This window comes from Perca flavescens, chromosome 5 (assembly GCF_004354835.1).
Source record: "Perca flavescens isolate YP-PL-M2 chromosome 5, PFLA_1.0, whole genome shotgun sequence".
NCBI classification, from domain to species: domain Eukaryota; kingdom Metazoa; phylum Chordata; class Actinopteri; order Perciformes; family Percidae; genus Perca; species Perca flavescens.
The window spans coordinates 11,101,359-11,125,412 of NC_041335.1; the positions used below are offsets into that span (position 1 = coordinate 11,101,359).

Sequence of the window (24,054 nt, forward strand, 5' to 3'; positions counted from 1 at the left end):
ACACGTAGGCACGCTTGTTTTTTTTGTATGGGGTGGCCTCGGGTGGCCTGGACACACTTGTAGACGTCCTTTTTTTCGTTTTGTTAGCCATTCGCGTTTTTTTAACCTGTATCTGGTCATTCGGTTAAACATTAATTTACTTTATTTGTGGGCTTGTGTGTTTTATAACTTCGACTGTTGGTGGTGGTAATGCACCAAAAAGTCGCCTAACGTTCCACATATAGAACAGAAGAAGAAACACGGAACTGTCAAAAGGCATAATGTAAATGCTAAATCCATGCCTGTACAAAACAAAAACTAGGGTTCAGCGGTTTGAATCAATAGGGAACTATTTTTTATTCTGTTAGTGCCAATTAAAACAATGGCGTCTGATAGACACCAGTGTTCGTGTTGCTCCCATCCAGTCTCCTCTCCTAGTGTTTACCAGACGCTGAGTGAAATGGATTTTGAACGAGGTTTGCATTCAGAGTTAAACCATGGTTCTAATGGAGTTATATAGAATATGCAAAATATATTTTCATCAAATGGCTTAGCTAACAGTTATTGTCATTCCTGACTTGACTGAGCTGTCAATAAAGTGCAGTGCTGTGTGTCATTCCTCTATGCAGGTGTCTGGTCTGCTGCAATGAATGGGGACTTGGAGAGGGTCAGGTCCCTGGTCCAGAAGGGCACAGACCCTAACCTGAGAGACTCAGCTGGATACACAGCTCTGGTGAGTTTGCTTGGGAGATGTTTTGGCTGTATCGTCCACTATTCTCATGTATCTAAACTCCTGCATACATTTTTTTGGGGTGTATTTTATCGTAGCACTATGCAAGTCGCAGTGGTCATCACGCTGTATGCAAGTTTCTTCTCGAGAATGGTGCTTGTGCATCTCCCCAGACACCAGGCGGTGCCACGCCGCTCCATCGATCCGCTTACTGCGGCCGCCTGGAAGTGGTTCGACTCCTGCTGCACCACAGAGCAGATCCAATGCTCTGTGATGACGATGGTGCATCTCCTTTACATAAGGTACAGCAATAACATAATAAAGGCATTTCCAGAGAGACAGTCTGATGATCATTTAACTTTAACCGGCGCCTGTATGTGTTGCTCTGTTAACTGCTTGGGCAGGCTGCCGAACAGGGACACGGAGAGGTATGTCAGCTGCTTGTCGAGCACTGTGCAGCGCTCTGCAGCCAGGTGAACAAGAGGCTCCAGCTCCCCTTCCAGCTGGCACCGCAGGGAGACCTGCAGGAGCTCTTAAAACCACCTCGGTGACACACCGCATCTGGGGCATGCTGAGATCAGACAAAATGACATAAGCTCAAAACATACTAGGTGAGGTCTGCATAGGTCAGAACACTGATCTTGACTGGGATTCACACTACATTACGTGTGGCTGCTTCTTTCCTCCATTGAACATCAGCAACAAGCCAAACTGGAAGGACACAACATTTCATTTTCTAAGAAAAAAAAGATCCAAGGCATTCTTCTTGTGAAAATTCTTATAAAAAGCCTTTATTTAGATGGCTGTTTCATATCGAAATCTTACATTAAGAGTAGAGCTGGGCAGAAACCCACGCGTATCTGCACAAAGCAGCCTTCTTTAGGGTGTGCATTTTCTAGCTTCATACCATAAACATTATCCTGTTTTTCTTTTTTTAGGTTACTGCTTGTGTAGTCTATATCCATGGCGTTCCAATTCCGGGATTGCTGCGGTGCCCCCGGAAATTCCGCCGGTTGTCCCTCTTTTGCGGCGGATGTCCGTCACCTTCCGATTTCTTTGTGTTGGAATTTGAAACTCCGGTGGATTTCTGAGGACTATAACTGCTCCTCAGATCTCTGCAGGGTAAATCCAGACAGCTAGCCGGACTATCTGTCCAGTCTGAGTTTTCTGCCGCACGACTAAAACAACCTTTGAACGTACACGTTCCACCAAAACAAGTTCCTTCCCGAGGCTATTTTGCAGCGGCACCGTGGCTCTGCCCGGCTCTTAACGGCGCCCATGACGATTGTGATTGGTTTAATGCCAATAAACCAGAGCACGTTTTTCTCCCATCGCAGAATGCTGTGTGGACTAGCCAGACCTTCCTCCACAGCGCCGTGGAGGAAGGCCTGTCAATGCGAGACTACTGCTTGTGTAGTAATTACACCTCCTAAGCTATAGAAACTATAAAACATATCAAATGTTGCCATGTTAACATAGCGACATGTGTGTATCTGCCCCGTGATGATTTGGATGGGCTCCTAAATTGAATGGGTTCAGTCCTTGGCCCATGCTACACCCGTCCACCAGCCCTGTCAATTGTCATGAAAATCGGGCCAGTCGTTTTGCAGGTAATCCAGCTGACAAATAGACAAACAAACAAGCCAACAGACAAACCAAGCCGAAAACATAACCTTTTTGGTGGAGATATTAATTCTGTTTACTCCCATGAAGAGCAAGTTCCATCTGAGGTATTTAGTGTAAGGTTTGAGTGGTAAGGAAATAGACAAATGTTATTGATCAGTGGGCAAAAATCAAGGGAATACAACCACCTCACAATCTGATGCAGCTGAATCTTTTACGTTAAAGGTGCGTAGGTGCAATGATCTTTAATATGGATTATTTCACTGTGGAATTAGCCTGACTTTCTCAAATTTCTTAATTGGATACAAGAGCAGAGCAGGCAGGCAAGTTACCTGACAGACAGAGTGACAAGAACAAAAAGAAAAAAAGCACAAATTCTTGTTATGAGTGCTGACGTTTCTCTCTTCTCTTCTAAATGAATGCACTTCAACCCTCATATGTGTAAAACTTGAAATGAATTTGTGCAGCGTTTCCTCTCAATGCAGCATGAATTGGGATTTTCTTCGAACGCCTGACCTGTTTAACAAAGCAGTTTGTATTAAAACTGGAGGAGAACATCTTCGCCCGTGTTGGGTTATTTGTAAAAACTTTGTCTGGCAAATGTATGTAAAGTGGTCCTTGCTGGGCTATTTTCTTTTTTACATGTGTGGCAGCAGGGGGAGCTATTGTCTAAAAAGCTGCATGTGTTTTTTTTTTTTTTTTTTTTTCACTACAGCATGTGAATTAGCTAGCAGCTCACACACACAGTGACCTCATTCAATCCTCGCAGCATACTGTTGAAAAACCAAACTGGAGGAACTGTTAGAAAGAGAGCAAAGCATCCGTGTGACCGTCCCAGCTGATAGTAAGACACAGGGATTGACGCCACTGTTCTGAACACTGTAATGTGTGTTAATTCCGTTTTCAATCAAACACAACAACAGATAGACTGCTGATAATTCCAGGTCATTTTGACACATTGGTATCATTAAACATGAGTCATGACATGTTTGAAAATTTGATATGGTCTTTAGGAGCGCTCATGCTCAGCCTACATATTTTGCTCATGAGCTGTTGCTTGCAACCCGTCTCAGCTGCTTCGACTGTACGTAAGTTTTATGTCTCCGAGTGGTTTAGCAAATATTTAGGACCTACTGCTTCTGGTGTAAGTCATTCACATGTTTCTACACTGAGAGCAGATGTTGATGGTTGTTTGGTAAAGCAATGACTTCAAACCACACAGCCGTCCAACAACCTGGAAACTCGGGCTGCTAATTTGTTGTTTAATAAATAATAATAATAATAATTTATACTTTATTAATCCCGCAAGGGGAAATTACAGTGTTTTCACTCTGTTGTTAGAATACACATTACACACAGGCCTGAAATAAACACACATGCTCAGTACCTATACATGCACTAATGGAGAGATGTCAGAGTGAGGGGGCTGCAGCTGCCCATGGAAAGGCGCCCCGAGCAGTTGGGGGTTCGGTGCCTTGCTCAAGAGCATCCTGGCAGTGCCCGGGAGGTGAACTGACACCTCTCCAGCTACTAGTCCACCACCATATTGATACCTCTTTTTATATCATTGTGACCTGTATTGGAATATATATATTCCATCCATAATAACCATCATGCATTGTTTATATGGATTTCGAAAAGGAAACTGCCGTGCTGGAATATATATATTTTTTTAACTTTTAAAGTATTATTTGAGCTTTTAGATTAGCAGTTATTAGCTTTTGTTTTGCCATTCTCACCACAATAACTCGTCCTTTGTTTAGTTATCAAAGGCAGGACTCATTACAGAGTTTTTTTTTTTTTTTTTTTTTAAACCAGTATTTATATGCAAAAGGGTACAAAGGATGGAAGCCTGGGGGTGAATAAAGGATGTTGATATTTCCATATCTACTGAAACAGATGGAAATACTTTCAACTATTATTATTATTATTATTATTCAAAGCATGTTCAATAATTAACACATGCACATACAGTACAGGCCAAAGGTTTGGACACACTTTCTCATTCAATGCCTTTCCTTTTTATTTTCATGACTATTTACATTGTAGATTCTCACTGAAGGCATCAAAACTATGAATGAACACATATGGAATTATGTACTTAACAAAAAAGTGTGAAATAACTGAAAACATGTCTTAAATTTTAGATTCTTTAAATTGAATTGAATTGAATTGAAAAAACTTTATTAATCCCGATAGGGAAACTGGTTTGCCACCAACCATACAGCAATCGAACACAATACACAACTAAAAAACAAATAAACAAACAAATAATTCTAATAATCTTATAATTAAAGTAGCCACCCTTTGCTTTTTTATTAATAAGGGACAAAAGTCCGCTAATTAACCCTGACAAAGCACACCTGTGAAGTGAAAACCATTTCAGGTGACTACCTCATGAAGCTCATTGAGAGAACACCAAGGGTTTGCAGAGTTATCAAAAAAAGCAAAGGGTGGCTACTTTGAGGAATCTAAAATATAAGACATGTTTTCAGTTATTTCACACTTTTTTGTTAAGTACATAATTCCACATGTGTTCATTCATAGTTTTGATGCCTTCAGTGAGAATCTACAATGTAAATAGTCATGAAAATAAAGAAACACATTGAATGAGAAGGTGTGTCCAAACTTTTGGCCTGTACTGTACATGAGGCTGATACCTTTCCCCCTCAGCCCTCCAGTTACACCGTGTCCTGCACCGTGTCCTGCACTTCTTCTGTGCTCCTGCACTCCGCACGAATACGACCCCCGCGACAGAAACCCCCCTCGCTGCAGTCTGACCAACTTTCATTGGGTCCGCTTGTGGGCGGTGTTTCCAAACTACCTTTCAAACCACATCCAGTGCCGTGACTGGAGGGGTGCCAGGCCACATCTGGAGCTCATTGCAGCTGACGCCACACAGCACAAGGAGATGGGGTGTTGGAGGGTAGATGGCGAGGGGAGGGGGGGTGGGGGTATTTTTGCTCGCAGGACCAAGCCAACAGAGCTGTTTACGCTCAGTGACAAGTTCCTCCTTCCACACAGCTGAGGAGCTGTAACGAGGAGCACCCATTTTGAGTGCCACACGTCAGTAATAGCAGGGGCTCGCTCGCTGCTCACTGAAGGAGAACGGTTCGAAGATATCCCGGTTTGTTTTCTCAGTGGCAGGAAGAACAAAGCACATTATGCTATTTGAATCAGACCAGTAATGTTGACTGGCACCCAGACTATCACACACACACCACAGTACCTTCTGATTGATCCCTTGCCAGGTTCTGTGTAACATAATCAAAGTTGACGTCTTAGATCTGCTAGCAGTGAGCGAGGTAATGAAAAGCGTCTGTGTCACTCAGTAAAAGCGGAGGAATATTAAAGGGGCTCATTTTTTTCTTGGTAATTTTTCATGAGCTGGTCTGAATTTGCAGAGCTGCTTTTCCCCTTTATGTGGAAACAATCAGAGGCTGGCCTGTGGTGGGTGAAAATAAGCAGATTGGTCAGGGAAGAAAAAGACATTTTCCACACTTACAAAAAAAAAAAAAATGGTTTCTTTCAATTAACTGTGCTACTTTACTCTGTTTTGTCAGTACACATGTAACAACGAGTGCTATCTAGAGGGATAAGGTGTGGTTTTTAAGCATCGCTTTAGAGAGCTTTCTCGTAATGGGAGGACTCCACAAGATGAGGAATTTGGATTACAGCTCTTTTTAGTGAGATTTATTTGGAAAGCAATGAAACTGGCCCTGGAACCCACTTCCACCATAATGAGCCCAAGTTAAACCAGGACTGGATGTTATTTTCCTCACAAATAGAAGGTGGTCTGTGTACCATGCTTGCGTGGAGGACTTGAAATCAGTGCCTGGGACTTTATTTTAGACGGCGCTTTAGCTTTGAGAGTGGATGATGAGAACAGCTTGTCCTCTGTGTATATTTCTCCAGTTTGAAAATGACGTTTGAGCTTTAAAAATAGTTTTTGTGACTAAAAACTAATCATGATTTTATTCCATTGTGCCAGATGCCAATTATCTCCATTTTGGTGATATCTGGATGTTTGTTACCACAGATAAAAGGCTCATCTGGTCCTTATCTTTCCTGTGTCCACCTGTACAAAACCAATGCCATTCTGTTGCCTCCCAGCTGCCCTGGCAGAGCCGGAGCTGTTTGACTTATCCCAACGTAATCAGGTAAATGGCTGGCAGATGGGCACACATAAAGAATTGGAGGGCCAGACTCTGGCATGAAGGACCGCCCCATTTCGTCTCATCTGCGTCGGGGAAATCGGGGAAATAGGAGTGTAGGTGTTGGGTGAGGGGGCGTGTGTAATCAAATTTACGGGAGCTGCTCCTTAGAGATGCTGCATAATCCAATTTAGGCCCACTCCCACTTCAAAGCAGCATGTTGTCTGCTGGTTGAAGTGATGTTGCAGATCTTATGCTCCCATTTTCCAGGTCAGCGGGTGATGCGAGCCATGAGACCAGGGGCCAGCCGCTCAGCTTCCAGGCAATCGGCACTGTGACTGTGGGAAATGTCCGGCTTATCAGGTGATCCAGCCAAACACAAATCGGGACCATGTGAAACATGTTTTTTGTAGATATAATCAACATACTCGTTAGCTTCATATTTTAATCTGAAATATATAAAAGCCATGCCAGTAGAATTAAGGTTCCTGCAGCCACATTTGGACTAAAAATTCAACCAACACATCTGGACAATGTCATAACGTCTCTTCCAGCGACCATAATCTTGAAAAAAGTTTCCCCAGGAAATTGTGAACATGCTGTGATTTCTGCATATTGTGGGTATATTTGAGGGAGAAAGTTTATTTTCCCAGATGTTTCTTTTTTTTCTCAGACTCTGTGTTGGATGGTTTCTTTTTTTTTTTTTTTTTCATTGATTATGGAGATGTAATCTTCTCAAAAGCAGGGCCAGACAAACAAGCCATAAGCTGTACCATATGAGTCAGAGGACAATCAATGAAGCTTTTGGGATCATATATCTAGGTCCCATCACACCAGACTGACTGAAATCAGGTTATGATGTATATCATCTGCCAAATCTGCACTATCAACTGCCCATACTAATCTACTGTGTATGCCCCTAGTTCAGAGTAAATTGAGCTTTTCTAGCTCGTTGTTTATATGCACAGGTTTACTTGTCGACCGTCCTATGAAGTTTAACTCGCATGTCTTTTTTGGTCTCCTTTCCCCCCTTTAGTTTATAGCGAAGAATAAGAATTCATAAATTTTATCTACAGACTGCTGTTGATATGTACAGAAGTTTTAGACAATATATTTCTCCGTCCCATACTCATTGATACAATTGTCAGTGAAGTTGGTTTTACACGATGGAGCGTTTGAAGACTCTGATAACATAAATCAGAACGAGAACAGTTATCCAAACTTATCTTAAAATTACAACCTTAAAGGAATACGCCACCATTATTCACCGTCTCCTCTATATTTATAAACTGTAGGTGGGCAAATGCATTTTTGTCTCAGTGCACGCATTGTCTTAAGGCCTTTTTATAGTTGTGCTTCGGCTCCACGCAGAGCTCTCGCCGTAGCTTTTTAAAGTGGCCTGATGTTTATACTTGTGCGCTGGTGTGTGCGTCGAGCCGTGTGTGTGTGTGGGGAGTGTGTGGTAGAGAGAAGTGAGAGAGTGCCGGCGATTACCTTCGGAGCGCGGAGCGAGTAGCGACTCTAGAGTCATAGTAGAGAAACAAAGTGTCTCCTCTGTGCTTTCTGACCACAGTGGGAAATATCTAGCAGGAAAAGTTAACCCTCTCCTTGATTTCATGTTGTTTATGGAGGAGAACCAGAAAATGAGTCGGGAGAAATACAACTCTACCAAACCACGGCCGAGCTACCTGCGTCGCGGCGACGTGTAGTTACATTTTTCGAGAGGTGCACGTCAGGCTACGGCGTAGGGTCCGGCGTAGACGCAGAGGGGTCTGCGTCTACGCGTCTACGCTATCTTATCTTAGCGTAATGAATGGAATCCTTTGTTGCCGTTAGCATGTCGTGAGTAAAAGTGACCCCAACAACAACAAAAACAAAAAATTTTAATTACTTCTTGTGGCTTGCGTATTCACAACGAGTAAAAATAGCAATGCAGATTAAGACTAGACGATTTCCTACTGTAGGTAGATATTGACTTGGGACTATATTGGGTGGAAGTTGCTACTCGGGCACAGAGATATCAGCAGCCCGCGGGGCTCTGCGGCCGGCGCAAAGTCACTGTTTCTGGGTTGCTGGACAACCAAATGCCGCTGCCCTGACTGAGCTCCATGGGGCTCGGCGGGGCTTGGTGGGCCACTGCCCGTCCAGTAACCCATAAACAGTGACTTTGCGCCGGCCGCAGAGCCCCACGGGCTGCTGATATCTCTTTGCCCAAGTAGCAGTGCTTCGGCTGTAGCCTACTTTCACCCAATATAGTCCCAAGTCAATATTTACATAGGAAATCGTCTAGTCTTAATCTGCATTGCTATTTTTACTTGTTGTGAATACACAGGCCACAAGAAGTTATTAGGTTTTGTTTTTGTTGTTGTTGGGTCACTTTTATTCACGACATGCTAACGGCAACAAATGATTCCATTCATTACGCTAAGCTAAGCTAGCGGCAGCACCGCCGGACTAAGACAATGCATGCACTGAGACAAAAATGCGTTTGCCTACCTGTATAAATATAATATACTATAATATGTAACTTTTCCACATTAAAATGTCTAAAAACGACCAGACCTATGTTATATATTTTATTGAGTCGTGTACTTACATTATCCCAAATGTTTATAACATTAAAGTGATTTTCAGGTTCATAATTGTATTTAGAGGTTGTACCAGAATAGGTTTACATGGTTTAATTTTTTTTAAAACACCATATTTTTCTTTTCACCCTGTGTGTTGACCTCTCTGTTTTAGCTACAGAGTGAGTCATCTCACTTTTATTCCATCTTTGTTGGGAGTCGCACATGCGCAGTAGCTAGGTAAGGACTACTAGCCAGTCAGAAGCAGAGTATGAGGGCGTGCCATGCTAACACATTGGTGAGCATTATAACCAGTCCTTCCAGAAAAATGAAAAAAGAAGAGTTTTTTTGTGATTGTTGCGGGCAAAAATCCTTGATTATGAGGCATGTTTTCTTAAAAAATGCGATGGAATATGCGGGATATTTCTGCAATTTTATGCGCTGAAATTGCGGGAACTGGGAACTTGCAAAAATTGCGGGAACTTGCAAAAACTGCGGTTTGATGAAAAAGAGAAAAAAAAGTGATTCCCCCAACACCCTGCTTTTTGATGATGTTCACGTCACTTCATCATGTTCCCATGGCAACAGGGGAAAATGGCTGCTCTTGTGTGAAGTAAACCAACATTTTTCATCTTTCTGCTAAGATATATGTGACTTTTTTGCAACAAAAATGCGGGGATTATGAAATCATGCAAGCCCCGCATATTTTGCGCGGAAATCGGCAATTTTGTGCACGTTATATCTATAATGTGCTCAAAAAAGATATATAACACAATAAAGGAAAGGGGAAAAGCCAAAAAGCATAATTCTTTTTTAAAGATAATTTTTTGGGGCTTTTCCCTTTATTTTGAAAGTGGACAGACATGAATGGGGGAGAGACGGGGGATGACATGCAGCAAAGGGCAGCAGGTTGGACCCAAACCCTGCGCCGCTGCAGGACCCAGCCAACATGGAGCGAACGCTCCCACTGGGTGAGCTAGAGGTCGCCCCATAATATTAGCACTTTACAACAATGTTCAAAAGAAGTCTGTTATTTTAATTAAGGACAGGGTCTGTGTCATTTGGTCGACGTCACCTGTAAATAGCGTCATATTTCCCCTTTGTGCGTGCGTCAGCATTGTGGTTGTCATAAATTGACTTTGTATCCAGTCTTAAGCTACATTTTTACGATACACTTTTTAGATCATGGTCGTTTTATATATATATTTGAACCCAGTCAATGATTTTAGTCATCGGACGCCTGGATCTTAAGTTATCAGAGCTGAGCGAATGTTTTTGTTTTTCCAGCCTGCAACTTCAGTTTTTTTTTTTACATAGTGGAGCATTAAGCAGCTGAGGAGCCAGATATTTTCCTCAGGAGTGAAGACCAAAAACAGCAATAACAAAAAAAAACAGGAGAGTAAATATTGCACATTCATTTATAATATTGGACATACTGTAGTTTGGCAGAAACATGAGTTCTAATGTTGAATACATATCTGCTTTATGTGTAGTCTGGCTCAACGGATGTACATTGCTGGAATAAAGCGTGTAAAGGAGACGTGCCGGATGTCCCGTCCCTCTCGCTAGCTCCACTACTGGGGCCTAGGGCCGCCCAGGACGGTTGTGATTGGTTTAAAGAAATATCTGGCTATCCAATATGATTTAATGTCATTCAACCTCACTTTGTTTTTAATGAGGAATTCTAAGTAATGACAACAACACTGTGGGCGCGTCCACATGATACAAGCCTTCTGTGATCGCGCACACGCCCCCACCCCTCCTCCACACATTTGCTAGTAGCCAAGGAGGACACGTAGGATTAAGAAAACATGATGGACTCTTCCGAAGAGGTCATTATCTTCACTCGAGCTTCTGCGTGGGAAAGTCACCGGACGACCCAATCTTCTGAACGTAGCCATACTGAGAAATAGAGAGAGAGTTTTGTGGAGCTGATAGTTTTAATTAGCTTTGTAGTAACTCATTTGGCAATGGCTTGGATGTAACGGGCGTTCATTAATATCAAAAAGTTACGCGCTAAAGCTTTAAAAAATAAATAATACATTTTAAATGCAGAACTTGTAATATAGTATGTTTACAGAGTGGTGTTGTTTTAAAAAAAGGTTTTCAAATAATGATGAATGGTCAGACAAAGGCTTTGGGGAACTGCGTTATATCTAAAACTGTCTTCTTTGACTGTCTCCGTTTTTATTCATTTATCGTCAGAAATGAAGCATAAAAGGCAGGCTTCATGTAAAGACAAGATCCTGCAAGCCCTTATTTTGTATAAATCAGATCAGATAAATCATCATTGCATCTAGACATGATGGGAAATATAGTTGGAGTACAATAGAAGGGCAGATGTAAATAGCTGCATTTGGGGATGCTTATTCACACCAAAAACAATGCTGCTGACACAGCATTTGTTAAGAACTCCCCTACAATACCAAACAGCAAAATAGTCACAACTGCAGTGACAATACTCCCATTCAGTGTGAATGACCAGGGAACGCAACACCGCGCTGCACGTGTAATTGAACAAGATGGTTACGCTGATGAACTAAGACTCATAGAAGCACGCCGTCCCTCTATCAGCAGGTGCCCGGCACACACTAGCCCATTCATATGCGCATTCCTGTCTCTCCACTCGCAGCCCAGCAGGTTCCTCCCGGCCACTCGGGACAGGGGCTGACAAACACAAAGGGTCTTCAATCTGCCTCAGACAACAGCCAGCATAAAGGCCCGGAAAGCCACAACAGAGTAATGTCAAAGAGCAGGCTGGGGGTGGTGAGCAGAGTTTGGGGGGACCTGTGTAGAACGAGGGCACTGCTGACGGATGGATGAGGGCTGGGCTCAAACAACGTAGTGGAAGGCCTGTCTGTGGCCTTTCTGCATAAAGGAGGATATTTGTACTTGCCCAGTAACAATGGAATGCAAACACGAAAAGGGAGGACAATAAAACACCACTTTGGGGTGATGAAGAAGCTGCTAGGGAAATCATCATGCAAAGCATCCCAGGGGCAGATATTGTTCACTGTGAGGATTGCATGACTCTCTGTTTGTTCCCATGCTGATGTGTGGCTTCGCCTCCTTCAGTTTGCTTTTGCATACAGTATTCCTGGCTTTAACAGTGTCCGGCACATTTCCTTACACTGAAAGGAAGTGAGGAGTGATCAGAAATGCCCCACCTCATCTTAAAACAGATTGTGTTTAGGCTGAGCTTTTGTCAGATGCATCGGAGCGAAAGTTCAACTGACTTTAAAGCCTACGTAGTGCCGGTCCTATCTCAAATCATGTAAATAACTAATTTACATGATTCCATCTTTTGTAGACAACATTTTTTTAACATTTCCGTACATATGAAACGTAACTGCACTGTGAAATTATTAATAGAATTCATAAACTTTAATCACTTCATTTTATAGCCCATCGGTAAGCTCGCCTATATGTGTCTTGAGCTACCATGGCATGTACACATCACAGGGACAAGTTAATGATTAATAATTGAAGGTTTTTTTCTTCAAATGAGTCCCTCATTATACAAGTTAGCTTTCATTCTCTTATGTGTGCCAGTGAACCAGTATAGACACATAGACAGTATGTCTCCCCAGTGCTGCAATAAACAACCAAAGACTATATTTTATTGGTCTGCGATTGTTTTTTTTATTTTTTATTTTCTCCCCTCTGTTTTGCAGAATCTTTACCACCCACAGCTGTCACTGCTCAGACTGGGGTGAAGAGTTTCAGATCAGTCACCTCCTATCATCGGAGGAAAACAATAAGCAACAGAATGAATAAACCATCCCCATATGTTATGACTTCTTCCAAGGCTTTCTTCTCTGTCGTCTGTAGACTATTTAAATCATTAACAGCGTGTTGCACATCCCAAGGGAACTCTTTATCAGTGATACAAAACGAAATGTCTCGAAAATATGTGGTTTCAAACTGCTTGTTGCATCAAAGGTCTTCTCAGTCACGTTTTGAAGCTCTGAATTCGTAAGATGTGGCTGCACATTGCACGTTTAACTCTCACTATTAGTTACCCTAATAAACATGCTTGGTTTTTCCTCTGGTATGTATGTGGTTGTCAGATTCACACTCCATCTGCTACATAGTCAGCAGCTCTCTTTGAGTTAATTGATAATTTGAGCTTAAAGTGCATTTGACAAAAAAGGCAGTTTAGAAATTTGAAATGCAAGAGTGTCTGACCGAAATACACCAATCAAAACTTGTTACATAAAGGCAATATGTCCTTTCGGCATTAGTCAGTCACTGTAACTTGAAGGAGAAGTTTTAATAGTTTAGACATTTTGGGAAAGATGCATGTTTGCTTTCTTGTCAAGGGTTTGTCTGTAGCCTACGTGAAATACGAAGCTACAGCCTGCAGACAGTTAGCTTAGCAGAGAGACTGGAAACAGAGAAACGGCTGGCTTAGCTCTGTCCAAAGGTTAAAAAACATCTGCCTAGCAGCACCTTAAAGGTACACTATGTAGGAATGTCTCCCATCTAGCGGTGAATTGAATTGAATTTTGAATGCAAATTGTATTTTGCATTCAAATGAATAGTGCTCTCTAGCGCCTCACTTTTTCAAAATTGCGTGTTGCAACTACGGTAGCCATTATGTACCAAGAAGCTATGACAACACGTCTTCCAATTTTTTTGCTTTTTTGCCGACGAGGATTCCTTCTCCTGTGGCTCGGCATAAGTATGGATCTCCATTATGAACTAAAGTGCAGTGCAGGCTTTCAAAATTGCCGGGGACAAGCGCCTCTCACTGATCTCCTTCTCCGTTTCAGCTGGTTTCAGTAACGTGACGCTGGCTCTGAACGAAAACGCGTTGTGGATTAGCTAGACAGGTAGGCTAGTGCTTTCTGTCCATCTAAGTGATTAGTTTTTCAAAATGGCGGAACAACATGGAAGCCTCCTTGGACTTGCCCGTCCAATGTAACTACAGATAAGAAATAATTCGCTTACGAGGATAAGTCAGATCATTGGCAGAGGTAATTTTACACCAATGAGGACATATTTATGAATGAAGACATTGATTTTAGCTAATAAAATACTTAAAACACTACACAGTGTACCTTTAAAAGCTCACTAATTAAGATTTTAAAAACCGAAATGTAAAAACATGTCATTGTGTTATGTGCTGGACTACTTCTTGTCTTATTCATTATTCCAGTCACTCTCTGTCTGTCTTAGCTAGTTTTCTGACAACCTCGTGACGACAAGACTGCAGGAAGACACTGCACCCAGCCAAAGAATAGTCAGATAACCTCCCGTAAAACCACACAACCCCTGTTTTCACTCTTCGTACTAACCTAACTTAAGCTAAGCTGACCGGCTGCTGGGGGTAGCTTCATAGTTAGTGTAAAGATATGAGAGTAGTATCAAACTTCTCATCTAACTCGGCAGAAACAAATAAGCAATATTTCCCAAAATGTTGAGCTAGGCTATTCCTAACATTCCCAGACTCACAATGGCCAGTCAACAAAAAGGTATAAAAATCAATACAACAGAACCAGAGATGTAAGCTTTTTTTCTGATTAATTGCATCAAGTGATGCCCTTTAGGCAAGTTATCAGACTTCACACAGCTCCCTCTGGAGCCACAAAAGGCTTGATACAACTGTTTTACATATGCAGTAATACTTCCTAAGTCCTGCAGACTTTGACGTGTTAAAGCCTACTGCTCCCAATAAGTGACGAAATAACGCCAACATTTTCACATCACATTCATCTGAAGGCAAAGCACTGCTACTTGGGCAGAGTGATTAGCGACTCCATTACTCCAACTCTGAGCGAACTCCAGGTGAACTCTCTGCTCCTCACCACAGGGCTTCAGGTGCTGCTAGCAAATCACCCCGCCCAAGTAGCAGAAGTAGCAGTGCTTCGCCTTTCTGAGAAAATATGTATACGGTTAGAATATGGCTGTGTCTCATATGACCTTGTTATTTGTACACGCTGTGACTGTACAAATCACAACATGTAAATAGGTAAATGTTGGCGTTATTTTGTCACTTATTGGGAGCAGTAGGCTAGATGGAGCCGGTTACCTCCAGGATCTGTGCTAAGCGAGGCTAGCACTGGGTGTGTTAGACAGAGTTATGACACGCACGGAGATGAGAAGGTTATGTATGGACTTATCTAACTCTGGGGGATACAGTGAATAAGCTAAAGTCCCAATAAGTCGGTGTGTTCCTTTAAGAAATGAACTGAACTGAACAGAGGTTTTAAACTGATAACACAAGTGACAACGTTTTCCGTAAGAGTATGTAACATTCAAATTTTGCATCTGCATGTGATGTGCATTTAATTACACTCCTTTTACTGAGTGCTTGCGCATTGCAAAGCTGCGGTTAACAAAAAATATATAAATAAAATGTTAGATAAATTCACAATATCACAGCATTTAGTATTTCAAGTATCTTCACCTATCTAGCCCCTAAACTCTACTGCGTACAGCATTGAAAGGTTTGTGTTTTGATGTATTTCCTTTTGTAACGTTTTTATTTATACAGTGTATTGTTCTGTTTTGATCTCTTCTTGCACTTTCACTTTATAATCTAAAATGTTATTTCGTAGGTGGATTGATTACAATATCAACGCTTAATCAAATCTGGATGAGTCAAAGAAGTCATACATCCTGTAACATCATGCCAAGATCCTCCTGTGTTTGCTGATAGGAGCTCAGTTTGGGGCTCGTGTTACAACCAATATAACAGCAATAAGATAGTGTTTGCTTTCTCGATAGAGGACAGGTAGTAGAAAAGTGTAGCGTCTAAAAATCAGAATCCGCTTTATTGGCCAAGTAAGTGTGTATACAAACAAGGAATTTGACTCTGGTTTTTGTTACTCTTAATGTAGTCTCACATTGCCAGACCTATCCCCACAGCATGTGTGGAGTAAGGTCTGGCTATACACCACACATACTGTACATTCTAGGATAGGAGAAAATAAACACTGGTTTGTTTGCATTTCTTTAAACCAATCACAATCGTCTTGGGCGCCGCTAAGCTCCGGACACAGTGACATTTGCACTCCGCAAAAGAAAACACTGCATACAATATTAAATGAAGTTAACTGTTCACACAATACAGATACATGAGCTATATAAATTTGCTGGATACATATATTAATTATACTTACCGTGTGTATTTTGTCCAATGCAATCTCCACCAATCGGTCCCAAAACGTCCCAGTTAGAGAGTAAATGCCGTAAACATATTCTTTGTAAATCTTTACAATCATTCCCTGATAGAACCAAGCAGGCCTGTCTTGTTGCACAACCCCAATTTTTTTTTTTTTAAACTAGCTTTTGAGTGTGAAGCTTGCTAGTTCAAAGTTTGTTGTCGTTTCCTGAAGCGAACACAGTTTGAGAACGGCAACACACACAGAGCAGAAGGTGATTGACATGTCAGACAATTATCCTGAAAATATACTTCTGTTGATCCAGACTACTCTTAATGTACTTGAACAGAAATATAGCCTGACAATCCAGACACAGATCAAGATGTTGGGTCTGGGAACTCACCATTGACAGGGCTCAATCCGAGGGGCGGGATAAACGGTTGTCTTTCAAATTTCCCTCTGCTCGCAATAGGATAGCGCTACAACCAGGCAGAGCAGCGAAGAAGGTAACGGAGCTAGTTGATAGATTCAACTTTTGCCGTATCCGGTCGGCAAAACTCCGAACACATCTTCCTTTTTTAAGAATGACTTCAGTGCCGTTCTTTGTTCTTTTCTCAAAGAAAAGCTTAACTCCAAGTCTTCCAGAAGACCGCTGTTCCCAGCAGCTGCAGCCATAAGCCCCGCCCACCGACTCTATACACAATGTGATTGGCCTGACCAGAGTTTGGTTTTTCCAGCTTGCAAGTCAATGGAGAGTGCCTAGACCCCCCTGGCTGCAAATTAAATTTGCTGCCGCTAGGGTGCGTCTAGATTTCTAGGCTAACAGAAATAGACATAACAATAAAAACTATATATATAAAATATATAATTTACAGGTACAGTGAAGTACAGTGGATGTTTGGTGTTACAGGGTTGTTGACACTATGAACTAATATTAAAGGGATACTTTGACGTTCTTAATCCAGCTCTGTGTCATCTTTGTGTGGGCAGTGTGTTAAAATGAACAGTGTTTGGCTTCCCTCTATGACACCAGTGCTCAGAGCAGCCGAGATCCGTCTTTCACATCATCCTGTGGATCGCTGCAGACCTCTGCTATAGAAGCTCAGGGTGCTCCGAACACACCGTTCATCTGCACACACAAAAAGATGACACAGAGCTGGATTCAAACCAGCAAAATATCTCTTTACCTCTTCATCAGAGTGGTGGCATGCAGAAAGAAACTGTCCCGTCCTGTCCAGAAAAGAAGTTGTCGTTTAAATATGTGATTCCTTAGTACTGACCTTCAAAATACTGAATTTAGATCTCCAATAAAATAAATTGAATTAAAGATCTCCGGCTTTAACAAAATAAATGCATGGAAGATGAATACATGTTGAAACACAAAAAGCTTCAATCATTTGACATTTTTCAAAGACCATATGAGGTCTTCACATATGAACTATGTGTTTGATCAGGCAGTGCAAACTTGTGTTTGTGCTGACTTGGCGGATACATTTGAAATTCTGATGCTCTTTGAAATGCTGCCAAAGCATATGATCTTCACGCCAGCACAATAAAGCTATTTTATAGTCGCCTTGAACGGGAAGTTGATGAAAGTGGTTACTTTCTGTCAGTGAATTAGAATTCATGTTGGTTGTCTGAATTCCTGCAAAGAAAACCAATTTCCCTCCTCAGATGCACACTTATATTATTGCCCACTCCACTCATTCATTCAGTAAGTAAACATCTCTTTACACTAATACACCTTTGTCTTCTCACGTCTACCATCAGCGTGGGCTCCCTGGATGTTATTGCAACTTTTTTTTAAAGTGGAAATGCTTTTAGTTTGGAACGTCTCATCGTTAAAGTTTTTAATAAGAGCTCAAAGTCTTTGCAAAATGCAACACACATTTACAGTATATTAATGTCCTTCTATGTCTACATGGGACTTTTTTAGTAATCCTAAAGTAACCTTTACCTTGACCTATTTACTATTTATTTTCTCAATACTGTAAATACATTTTACTATTTATTTTCTTAATTTATATGTTTGTTTATCTTTATAGATTAGATTAGATAGATTTTTATTGATCCCAAAAAAAATGGGAAATAACGGTGTTGCAGTAGCAAAATATCACACAGCTCACATACAGAATATACATTCAATAATTGGAAACAATATACATTAAATAATTGAATACTACACAAGCAATATTTAAAATATATACAATATGTAAATAAAATGTACAACTGTTTCAACAAGTTGGGGAGTAAAAATGTACAACTGTTTCCCTAGTAATGATAGGATGTAAATAAACCTATTGTGCAAGGTTGTGCAAGGGCAAGGTTGTGCAAGGAATATATATAGTATTATAGTGTCTTGTACTTTCCCCCCCTATCCCTTGCTGCTAAAACTGTGACTTTTCCTGTTGTGGGATTAATAAGTAAAAGTGGTGTGCATTATAGTGTTCAATGACATAGGGATCTTGTTTGATATTTCTTATGTATTGCCTATATTTTTCTTATAGTGATTTGATCAATACTGAGTCCGTAGTTTGTAGTTAGTTTATGTAGTTTATTTCCATTGTGGTAGTTGAAATGTACACAGGAGCATTATTTACAGTTACAGTATTACCCTGTGTATCGTGTAGTCTCCAATCCCACAATGCAAAGAGTTGGAGCTCTGCTGAAAAGGTGCTGTGGATGGCAGGGCCGGGGAGCCTACTACCAGCCTGCATGGGCAGACCTGCGTCAAGTTGGAAAGTAACAGCCTGAATAATGTCGGAATTCAGGCTGTTTGACATTCAAAATAAAAGCTGCACTTTCGTCACAGATGGGGGAATCCTCATTTATGTGGAGCAAAACAACAAACTAAAATCGAAACAAACAATGCGTTAAATATGGAGTGAATATGTTGTGTAAAAATAATTAACGTGGCAGATGTTGCACACTATAGATGAATTGCCATCCTATTAGAAAACTTTTTTTTTTCGTTAAATAACTATGGTTGGAAATATATACAATACGTACAAGGTAAACTCAAGTAAAAGTAAAAAGCAATGAAGAGGTGGTCTAATAGCTCTCCATTTTGATGTAATGGTGCTTTTCTGTTTTAACTCAACAATCACTAATTAAAGCGTTAATAGTCCCCAGCCATTTCCCCTTTATTTCTGCAAAAGATAGTGTTTAAAAAGATTTTTACCTAAAGTTAGCACCATTTGGCTACAACAGAATGGGAGCTAAAGATGACCTCTGTCTCACAAAGCAGAGCGAAATAAACATGCTGGACAGCAATTGTGTATTGAGCCAACTATATTAGTCAAAAAGTTATGTAGCTAGTCAATTGCTGCCTCTTGTTGCCGGTGTTGGCCTTTATTTTATTGCTAGAGACAGGAAGTTGTGTGTGTTAGTGCCTTGGTATTGACAACGGTCTGGAGGATGCGCATATTCTCTCAGATTTAAGGGGGGAGGTTTGGTTTGGAGCAGCCCGGACTCTTCGTTGTTTAACAGCATTTCTCCGCCAGGAATCGTCAAAATACTTTTTAGGATTAATTTAAGCACCACTCTTTTGTAGAAATATAACACCGAATTGGCATTTTGTTTGCGGATATTTTGTTACAGTGAGTTGAACAACTTTAGGATACTGTTTTCGGAGGTGAGGCGACTTCATTTCATCGCGAGCGAAACGTTTGGGATAAAGGGACGACCAAGAGCTAGCGCATAAGGCTGCACTCGCGTAGTTTCTTCGGATCTGTTTGGGTTAACGTTAGCCAGGTACCGTTAAGATTAAAAAGAAGCGTGTCGCAAGGCAAATCAGGAAAACGTTAAAATAAAACCAATTCAACGCTATAGGAAGTTTTTTTTTTTTCTTTCTCGCTCCGTTGATTATTTGGGTTTCTCGGAGTGGGGGACGCACGTTCTTTTCTTTCTGTCGCACAAGTTTTGCAAAAAAATAAATATGCGCGAACTTGTTAGCCGCTCGTTGATAGCTTGGAGTTAGTAGAGCTTCGTTAACGGACCACACATTTCTCTGGATATAACGTTACTGTTTTTCGGGAATTTTTTTTTTTTCTGCATCCAATCTCAGCTCCGGAGTCTTCCTTATCTGACCAACGCTGGCTGTTTCACAGCCCCCCGCCAGTAAGGTGAGCTGATGCCTTAGCTACTCTTTCACTGACTCTCCGATTTAACGTTAGCTTCACTTCACTTTGTGTTTACGTGCTAAAGGGTTTTAACGTTGTAGCTGGTGTTCCCCGTTGAAATAATACATTTTTATTGATGAACCTCTTAATTGTCGTTTAAAAAAAAGGAGCTAATTCAAGAATTGTGGCCCTTAAAATGACAGTTATTTTATTTGTGACACGCAACCACCTGTTTTTTTACATGATATGTTGTTTGTGCTCTGAAGATGAGTAAAATGGGGGAAACTGTCTGTTTACGTAACGTTACGTACTTTGCTTTCTCAGGAGACCTTTTTAGTCCGTTTCCATGCGTAGTAACACCTCAAGTCTCCTCCATGCTTGAAAAAAGAAAGGGAACTTAAGAGTCACGTTAAAGCACAAGGCCCAAATGTTTCCTGCAGCCCTGCTATAACAACTCCTTCGGTATTCTGTCTAAAGTCACAGCTGGCTGCGCCTTTTAATCAGATTAGCTAGATAATTAACTTGAACAAATACTCCCCACATCAAACCTAGAAAGCACATGTTTAAGACTGCACATGATGGCGTTATTTCTTATAAACAATGGAGTTTGTCTTCAATGGATCCGTAGCACGTTTCTGAACTTCTTTGCTGCCTTGTGATATAGGCTATGTTTACAGTAGTGCTGCTATCAATTGGGTTGTATCTATGCAAAAAAAAAAAAAAAGATCCCAATTGTCACCTTATCCATCCTCAGCCATGTATTTAGCCCATGTCCTATTTTTGTCACAGGCTCAAACTAAACTACCAAACCGTAGATTTAACACATATATAGCTATGTACCAAACCTAACCAAGAAAGCTCAATTCACATCATCTCACTCAAGTCGTGGTACCAACTACTTATTCAGAAATGCAGTAAAGTAAAATCTTTAAATTCTCAGAGGGCAGCCATCATTACTACATCTGTCATGAAGGCTTGGTCTGGAGGGGCCAGTCTGATGTTATGTAAAGCTCTAAATGTCATGGTATAAAGGGAGAGGGAGAAGATGGATGGTTTAGAAAAGCAGCACATCCACAGGGAGTTCACCAGGAGGGAAAACGTTTTCTCCTGAACCATATAATGGGAAGTGAGGAATAGTCCTGTCCTTTAATTTACTACGCTGCTCCCCTGGCACAAAGTTATTGTGACTCGAGCTTTGTGATTTGTATTTAACTAAATCCATCAAGAAATGTAGTGTGGAATTAAATGCTTCCTTGCCAGCTTTGTGTGGTGTACATTTTACTAGTAAGTAGATTTTAGTCAGTCATCCTTCAGATTGATATTTTAGTTGTTTTTCAGGAGGTTTAGGATTTAATTTCATTGTGTGTGCGTGTTTCAGGAATTTTTAGGCTGATTTTTTTTTTTTAAATTCCGATGCAACATATTCCGTGGATTTTAGTAACCTCTCCAAGGGTAGAGTTGTGTTTCCCGATTTAACCTCCCTTGGAAAACGTATACATTCATGCATACTGAAAAGCACTGAATGTACCGAGAAGCACTTTGAATTGAAGTGTCAACCAAATGGTGTAGTGTCGGGTGGCTTGACGTTGATTGTCTTTACATTTGAGTGTAATCTCATGACACCTGATCTCCCTCCATGGCACACTGGCGGCAAACCACTGATTCAGATTGTGAGGCTGCAAAGAAAAAGCCAGAAGTGTCTGTTTTTGTGAAAACAGTAACCTCAGGGAGATGGTCTGATGCTCTTATGTCCCCTCAACTGCAGCAGTGTGCAGACTGGCCTGTTGCTGGCTGGGAGTGCACAGTTAACTGGAAAGGGGGCTCCAGAATTTGGGTGCTGAGGAATTTTATGCATGGATGGCAGTGAACAGTAATTATGGTGCAGGCCATGTTATGGGTTAGGCCTGTAACCTTTTGTCTTTGTATAATGAAAGAAGCTAAATGTGTCTTGCATGTTCTAATCGGGGTAGTTTTTTTTTTTTTTTTACTGTGTTTTTATTGAACTTTTCATTTACATCTATAAAAAAAACAAACAAACAAAGTTAAAATAAATACAAAAGTCCTTGACAGCACCTCAGACAATACACCACATACCAGTACATTGTCTGCATGTTTCAAACATTAATATATATTAAATATTTACTTCAAGCAAATTTTCAATTAGTGCCCACTTCTGTCGAAAGATTTCCGATTTTAATCGGTAGTTTAAACCCTTTTTTTATTTGCCAGGTTTTCAATGAAGTGTTATCTTTCACGAGCTTACAAAACCAAGTGGGATTTTACCAAATGTGATTTTTGTACAGCATTATGTTATGCAGCTAAATGTCTGTAATCCTTTTCAAATGCAAGTCTTTTATATTTAAATTTTCTGAGCAGTCACTCGCTGTTCATTAGCTATGACTCATTCTGCTTCTGCGGCTTTTTTAATCCATTTTGTTTCACACGTTGAAAAGCAAAATTGCTTCCTGAAAAATGTGAGCAACAAAACTTAAAATGTATTTTCATGCCTCACCAACAGTTATACCAACAACGTCTTAGATCCCCCAAATATAAAGGTTTAGAAAGTGGGGAAACAAGAGGGTTTTGCACCAAAAAGCGCAGTGTAAGACCAAGTCATTGGTACTTCAGTTTGAATCTACCGCTGCTCAAGGGTTTAGACTTGCCTGATAGTTGGTTAGTCACTACACAAGTCTGGTGAAGTGAACGTAGACAATTTAATCCATCAGAACCAGTAGATGTGTTTTTAAGGCCCTGACACACCAATCCGATTATCGGCCATTGGACGGTCTGGCGAGGTCAGTGACTTGAGTCTGTTTGCTGTGTTCTGTGCCGTCGTCCGTCAGAGGAGCCGTCGGCCTTCATTTGGGCCGATTTGACATGTTGAATTGGAGGGCGGGCAGTCAGACTCAATGACCAATCTGATTGGTGGAGTGCTAACCCGGAAATGACGAGCAGGATGAGCCTGACGAACGCCTCTCAAAATCTGACGAAAATCTTTTAAACTGACCTTTGTCGATCTGAAATGAAGACCGATTCAGCAACTGCACGGCCGATTTCTCGCTTAAAATGTTTTCAGAAACACGTTTCAGTGGACTACTTTTCGTAAAATACACGAACGAATTCCGAACGAGCCGCCATTATGGTCGGCTGGAGAAGCCAGACCCACGTGACTCGTTCGTCCAATCAGCTGCCGGTTCTCATTTTTTGGGCGACAACACAGATTAGCGCCGCCTGCAGTTATGGAGACGTATTACTTCTCGCGCATGCGCATAACGTACGCTCAAGTCGGAGTCGCTTCGGTGTGTTCCGAGGCACTTTTTGGACCTCGGGGAGCCGACTGATCAGTCCGACTGCCTTTTCTGCAGATGGTTGGGTTGGTGTGTCGGGGCCTTTAGTGGCCCCAGTAAAGGAGTAAAGGACGGAAGTATTGGAGAGCTCACAGGTGTGAGATGTGTTGGTGGGTAATTTTTCTTCATTTATTACCCATGGGTCATTTAGCCTATGTAAATCAGAATGTGACTTAATAATTTGGGTCCTCAAATATTATTTGGCAGGGATCTCTCAAATGTGTTTGAGTTCTGCAGGATATGTCCTGAGGCAGTATATTTTACTACTGAGAAACAAGATATGACAGTAGGTAAAACACAATAGTCCTTTTTTGATTAATAAACTAAATAAAATTTAATTTGTATAGCAACTACATCCTGAAATTAGTTTTTTTTTTTTTTTTTTTTTGGTCCAGTACTTATATTGATATTTGAGAAACCCCAA

At 41.1% G+C, this 24,054-nt stretch overlaps 2 protein-coding genes across 5 annotated transcripts in view; both read left to right on the top strand.

Annotated features, from left to right (window-relative positions):
- On the top strand, nt 1-6,840 carry ankrd39 (ankyrin repeat domain 39). 2 transcript variants are annotated; one of them, XR_003692592.1, is made up of 6 exons: nt 1-455; nt 609-712; nt 808-1,011; nt 1,114-1,320; nt 6,372-6,492; nt 6,757-6,840. XR_003692592.1 is itself a non-coding variant. In XM_028578524.1 (4 exons), the coding sequence occupies exons 1-4, from the start codon at nt 362-364 to the stop codon at nt 1,258-1,260; spliced, it is 549 nt and encodes a 182-aa protein (XP_028434325.1). In that variant the 5' UTR covers nt 1-361; the 3' UTR covers nt 1,261-1,781. The 2 variants fall into 2 exon arrangements, 1 of the variants encoding a protein (XP_028434325.1); XM_028578524.1 differs by lacking the exons at nt 6,372-6,492; nt 6,757-6,840 and having other exon boundaries at nt 1,114-1,781.
- Nucleotides 6,841-19,566: 12,726 nt separating this feature from the next.
- Nucleotides 19,567-24,054, top strand: part of fgfr1a (fibroblast growth factor receptor 1a) — a 32,328-nt gene continuing 27,840 nt past the window's right edge. For all 3 annotated transcript variants that reach the window (XM_028577133.1, XM_028577131.1, XM_028577132.1), the window contains exon 1: nt 19,567-20,286. The gene's annotated coding sequence lies outside the window, so the exon portion shown is untranslated. The remainder of the gene's footprint in view (nt 20,287-24,054) is intronic.

What these genes read in the sequence shown, in the direction of transcription:
- ankrd39 (XM_028578524.1), top strand. Translation starts at nt 362, where the DNA reads ATGGCGTCTGATAGACACCAGTGTTCGTGTTGCTCCCATCCAGTCTCC. An exon ending in CAGCTGGATACACAGCTCTG is followed by an intron (nt 713 to 807) that starts GTGAGTTTGCTT and finishes ATTTTATCGTAG; the next exon opens with CACTATGCAAGTCGCAGTGG. An exon ending in GTGCATCTCCTTTACATAAG is followed by an intron (nt 1,012 to 1,113) that starts GTACAGCAATAA and finishes CTGCTTGGGCAG; the next exon opens with GCTGCCGAACAGGGACACGG.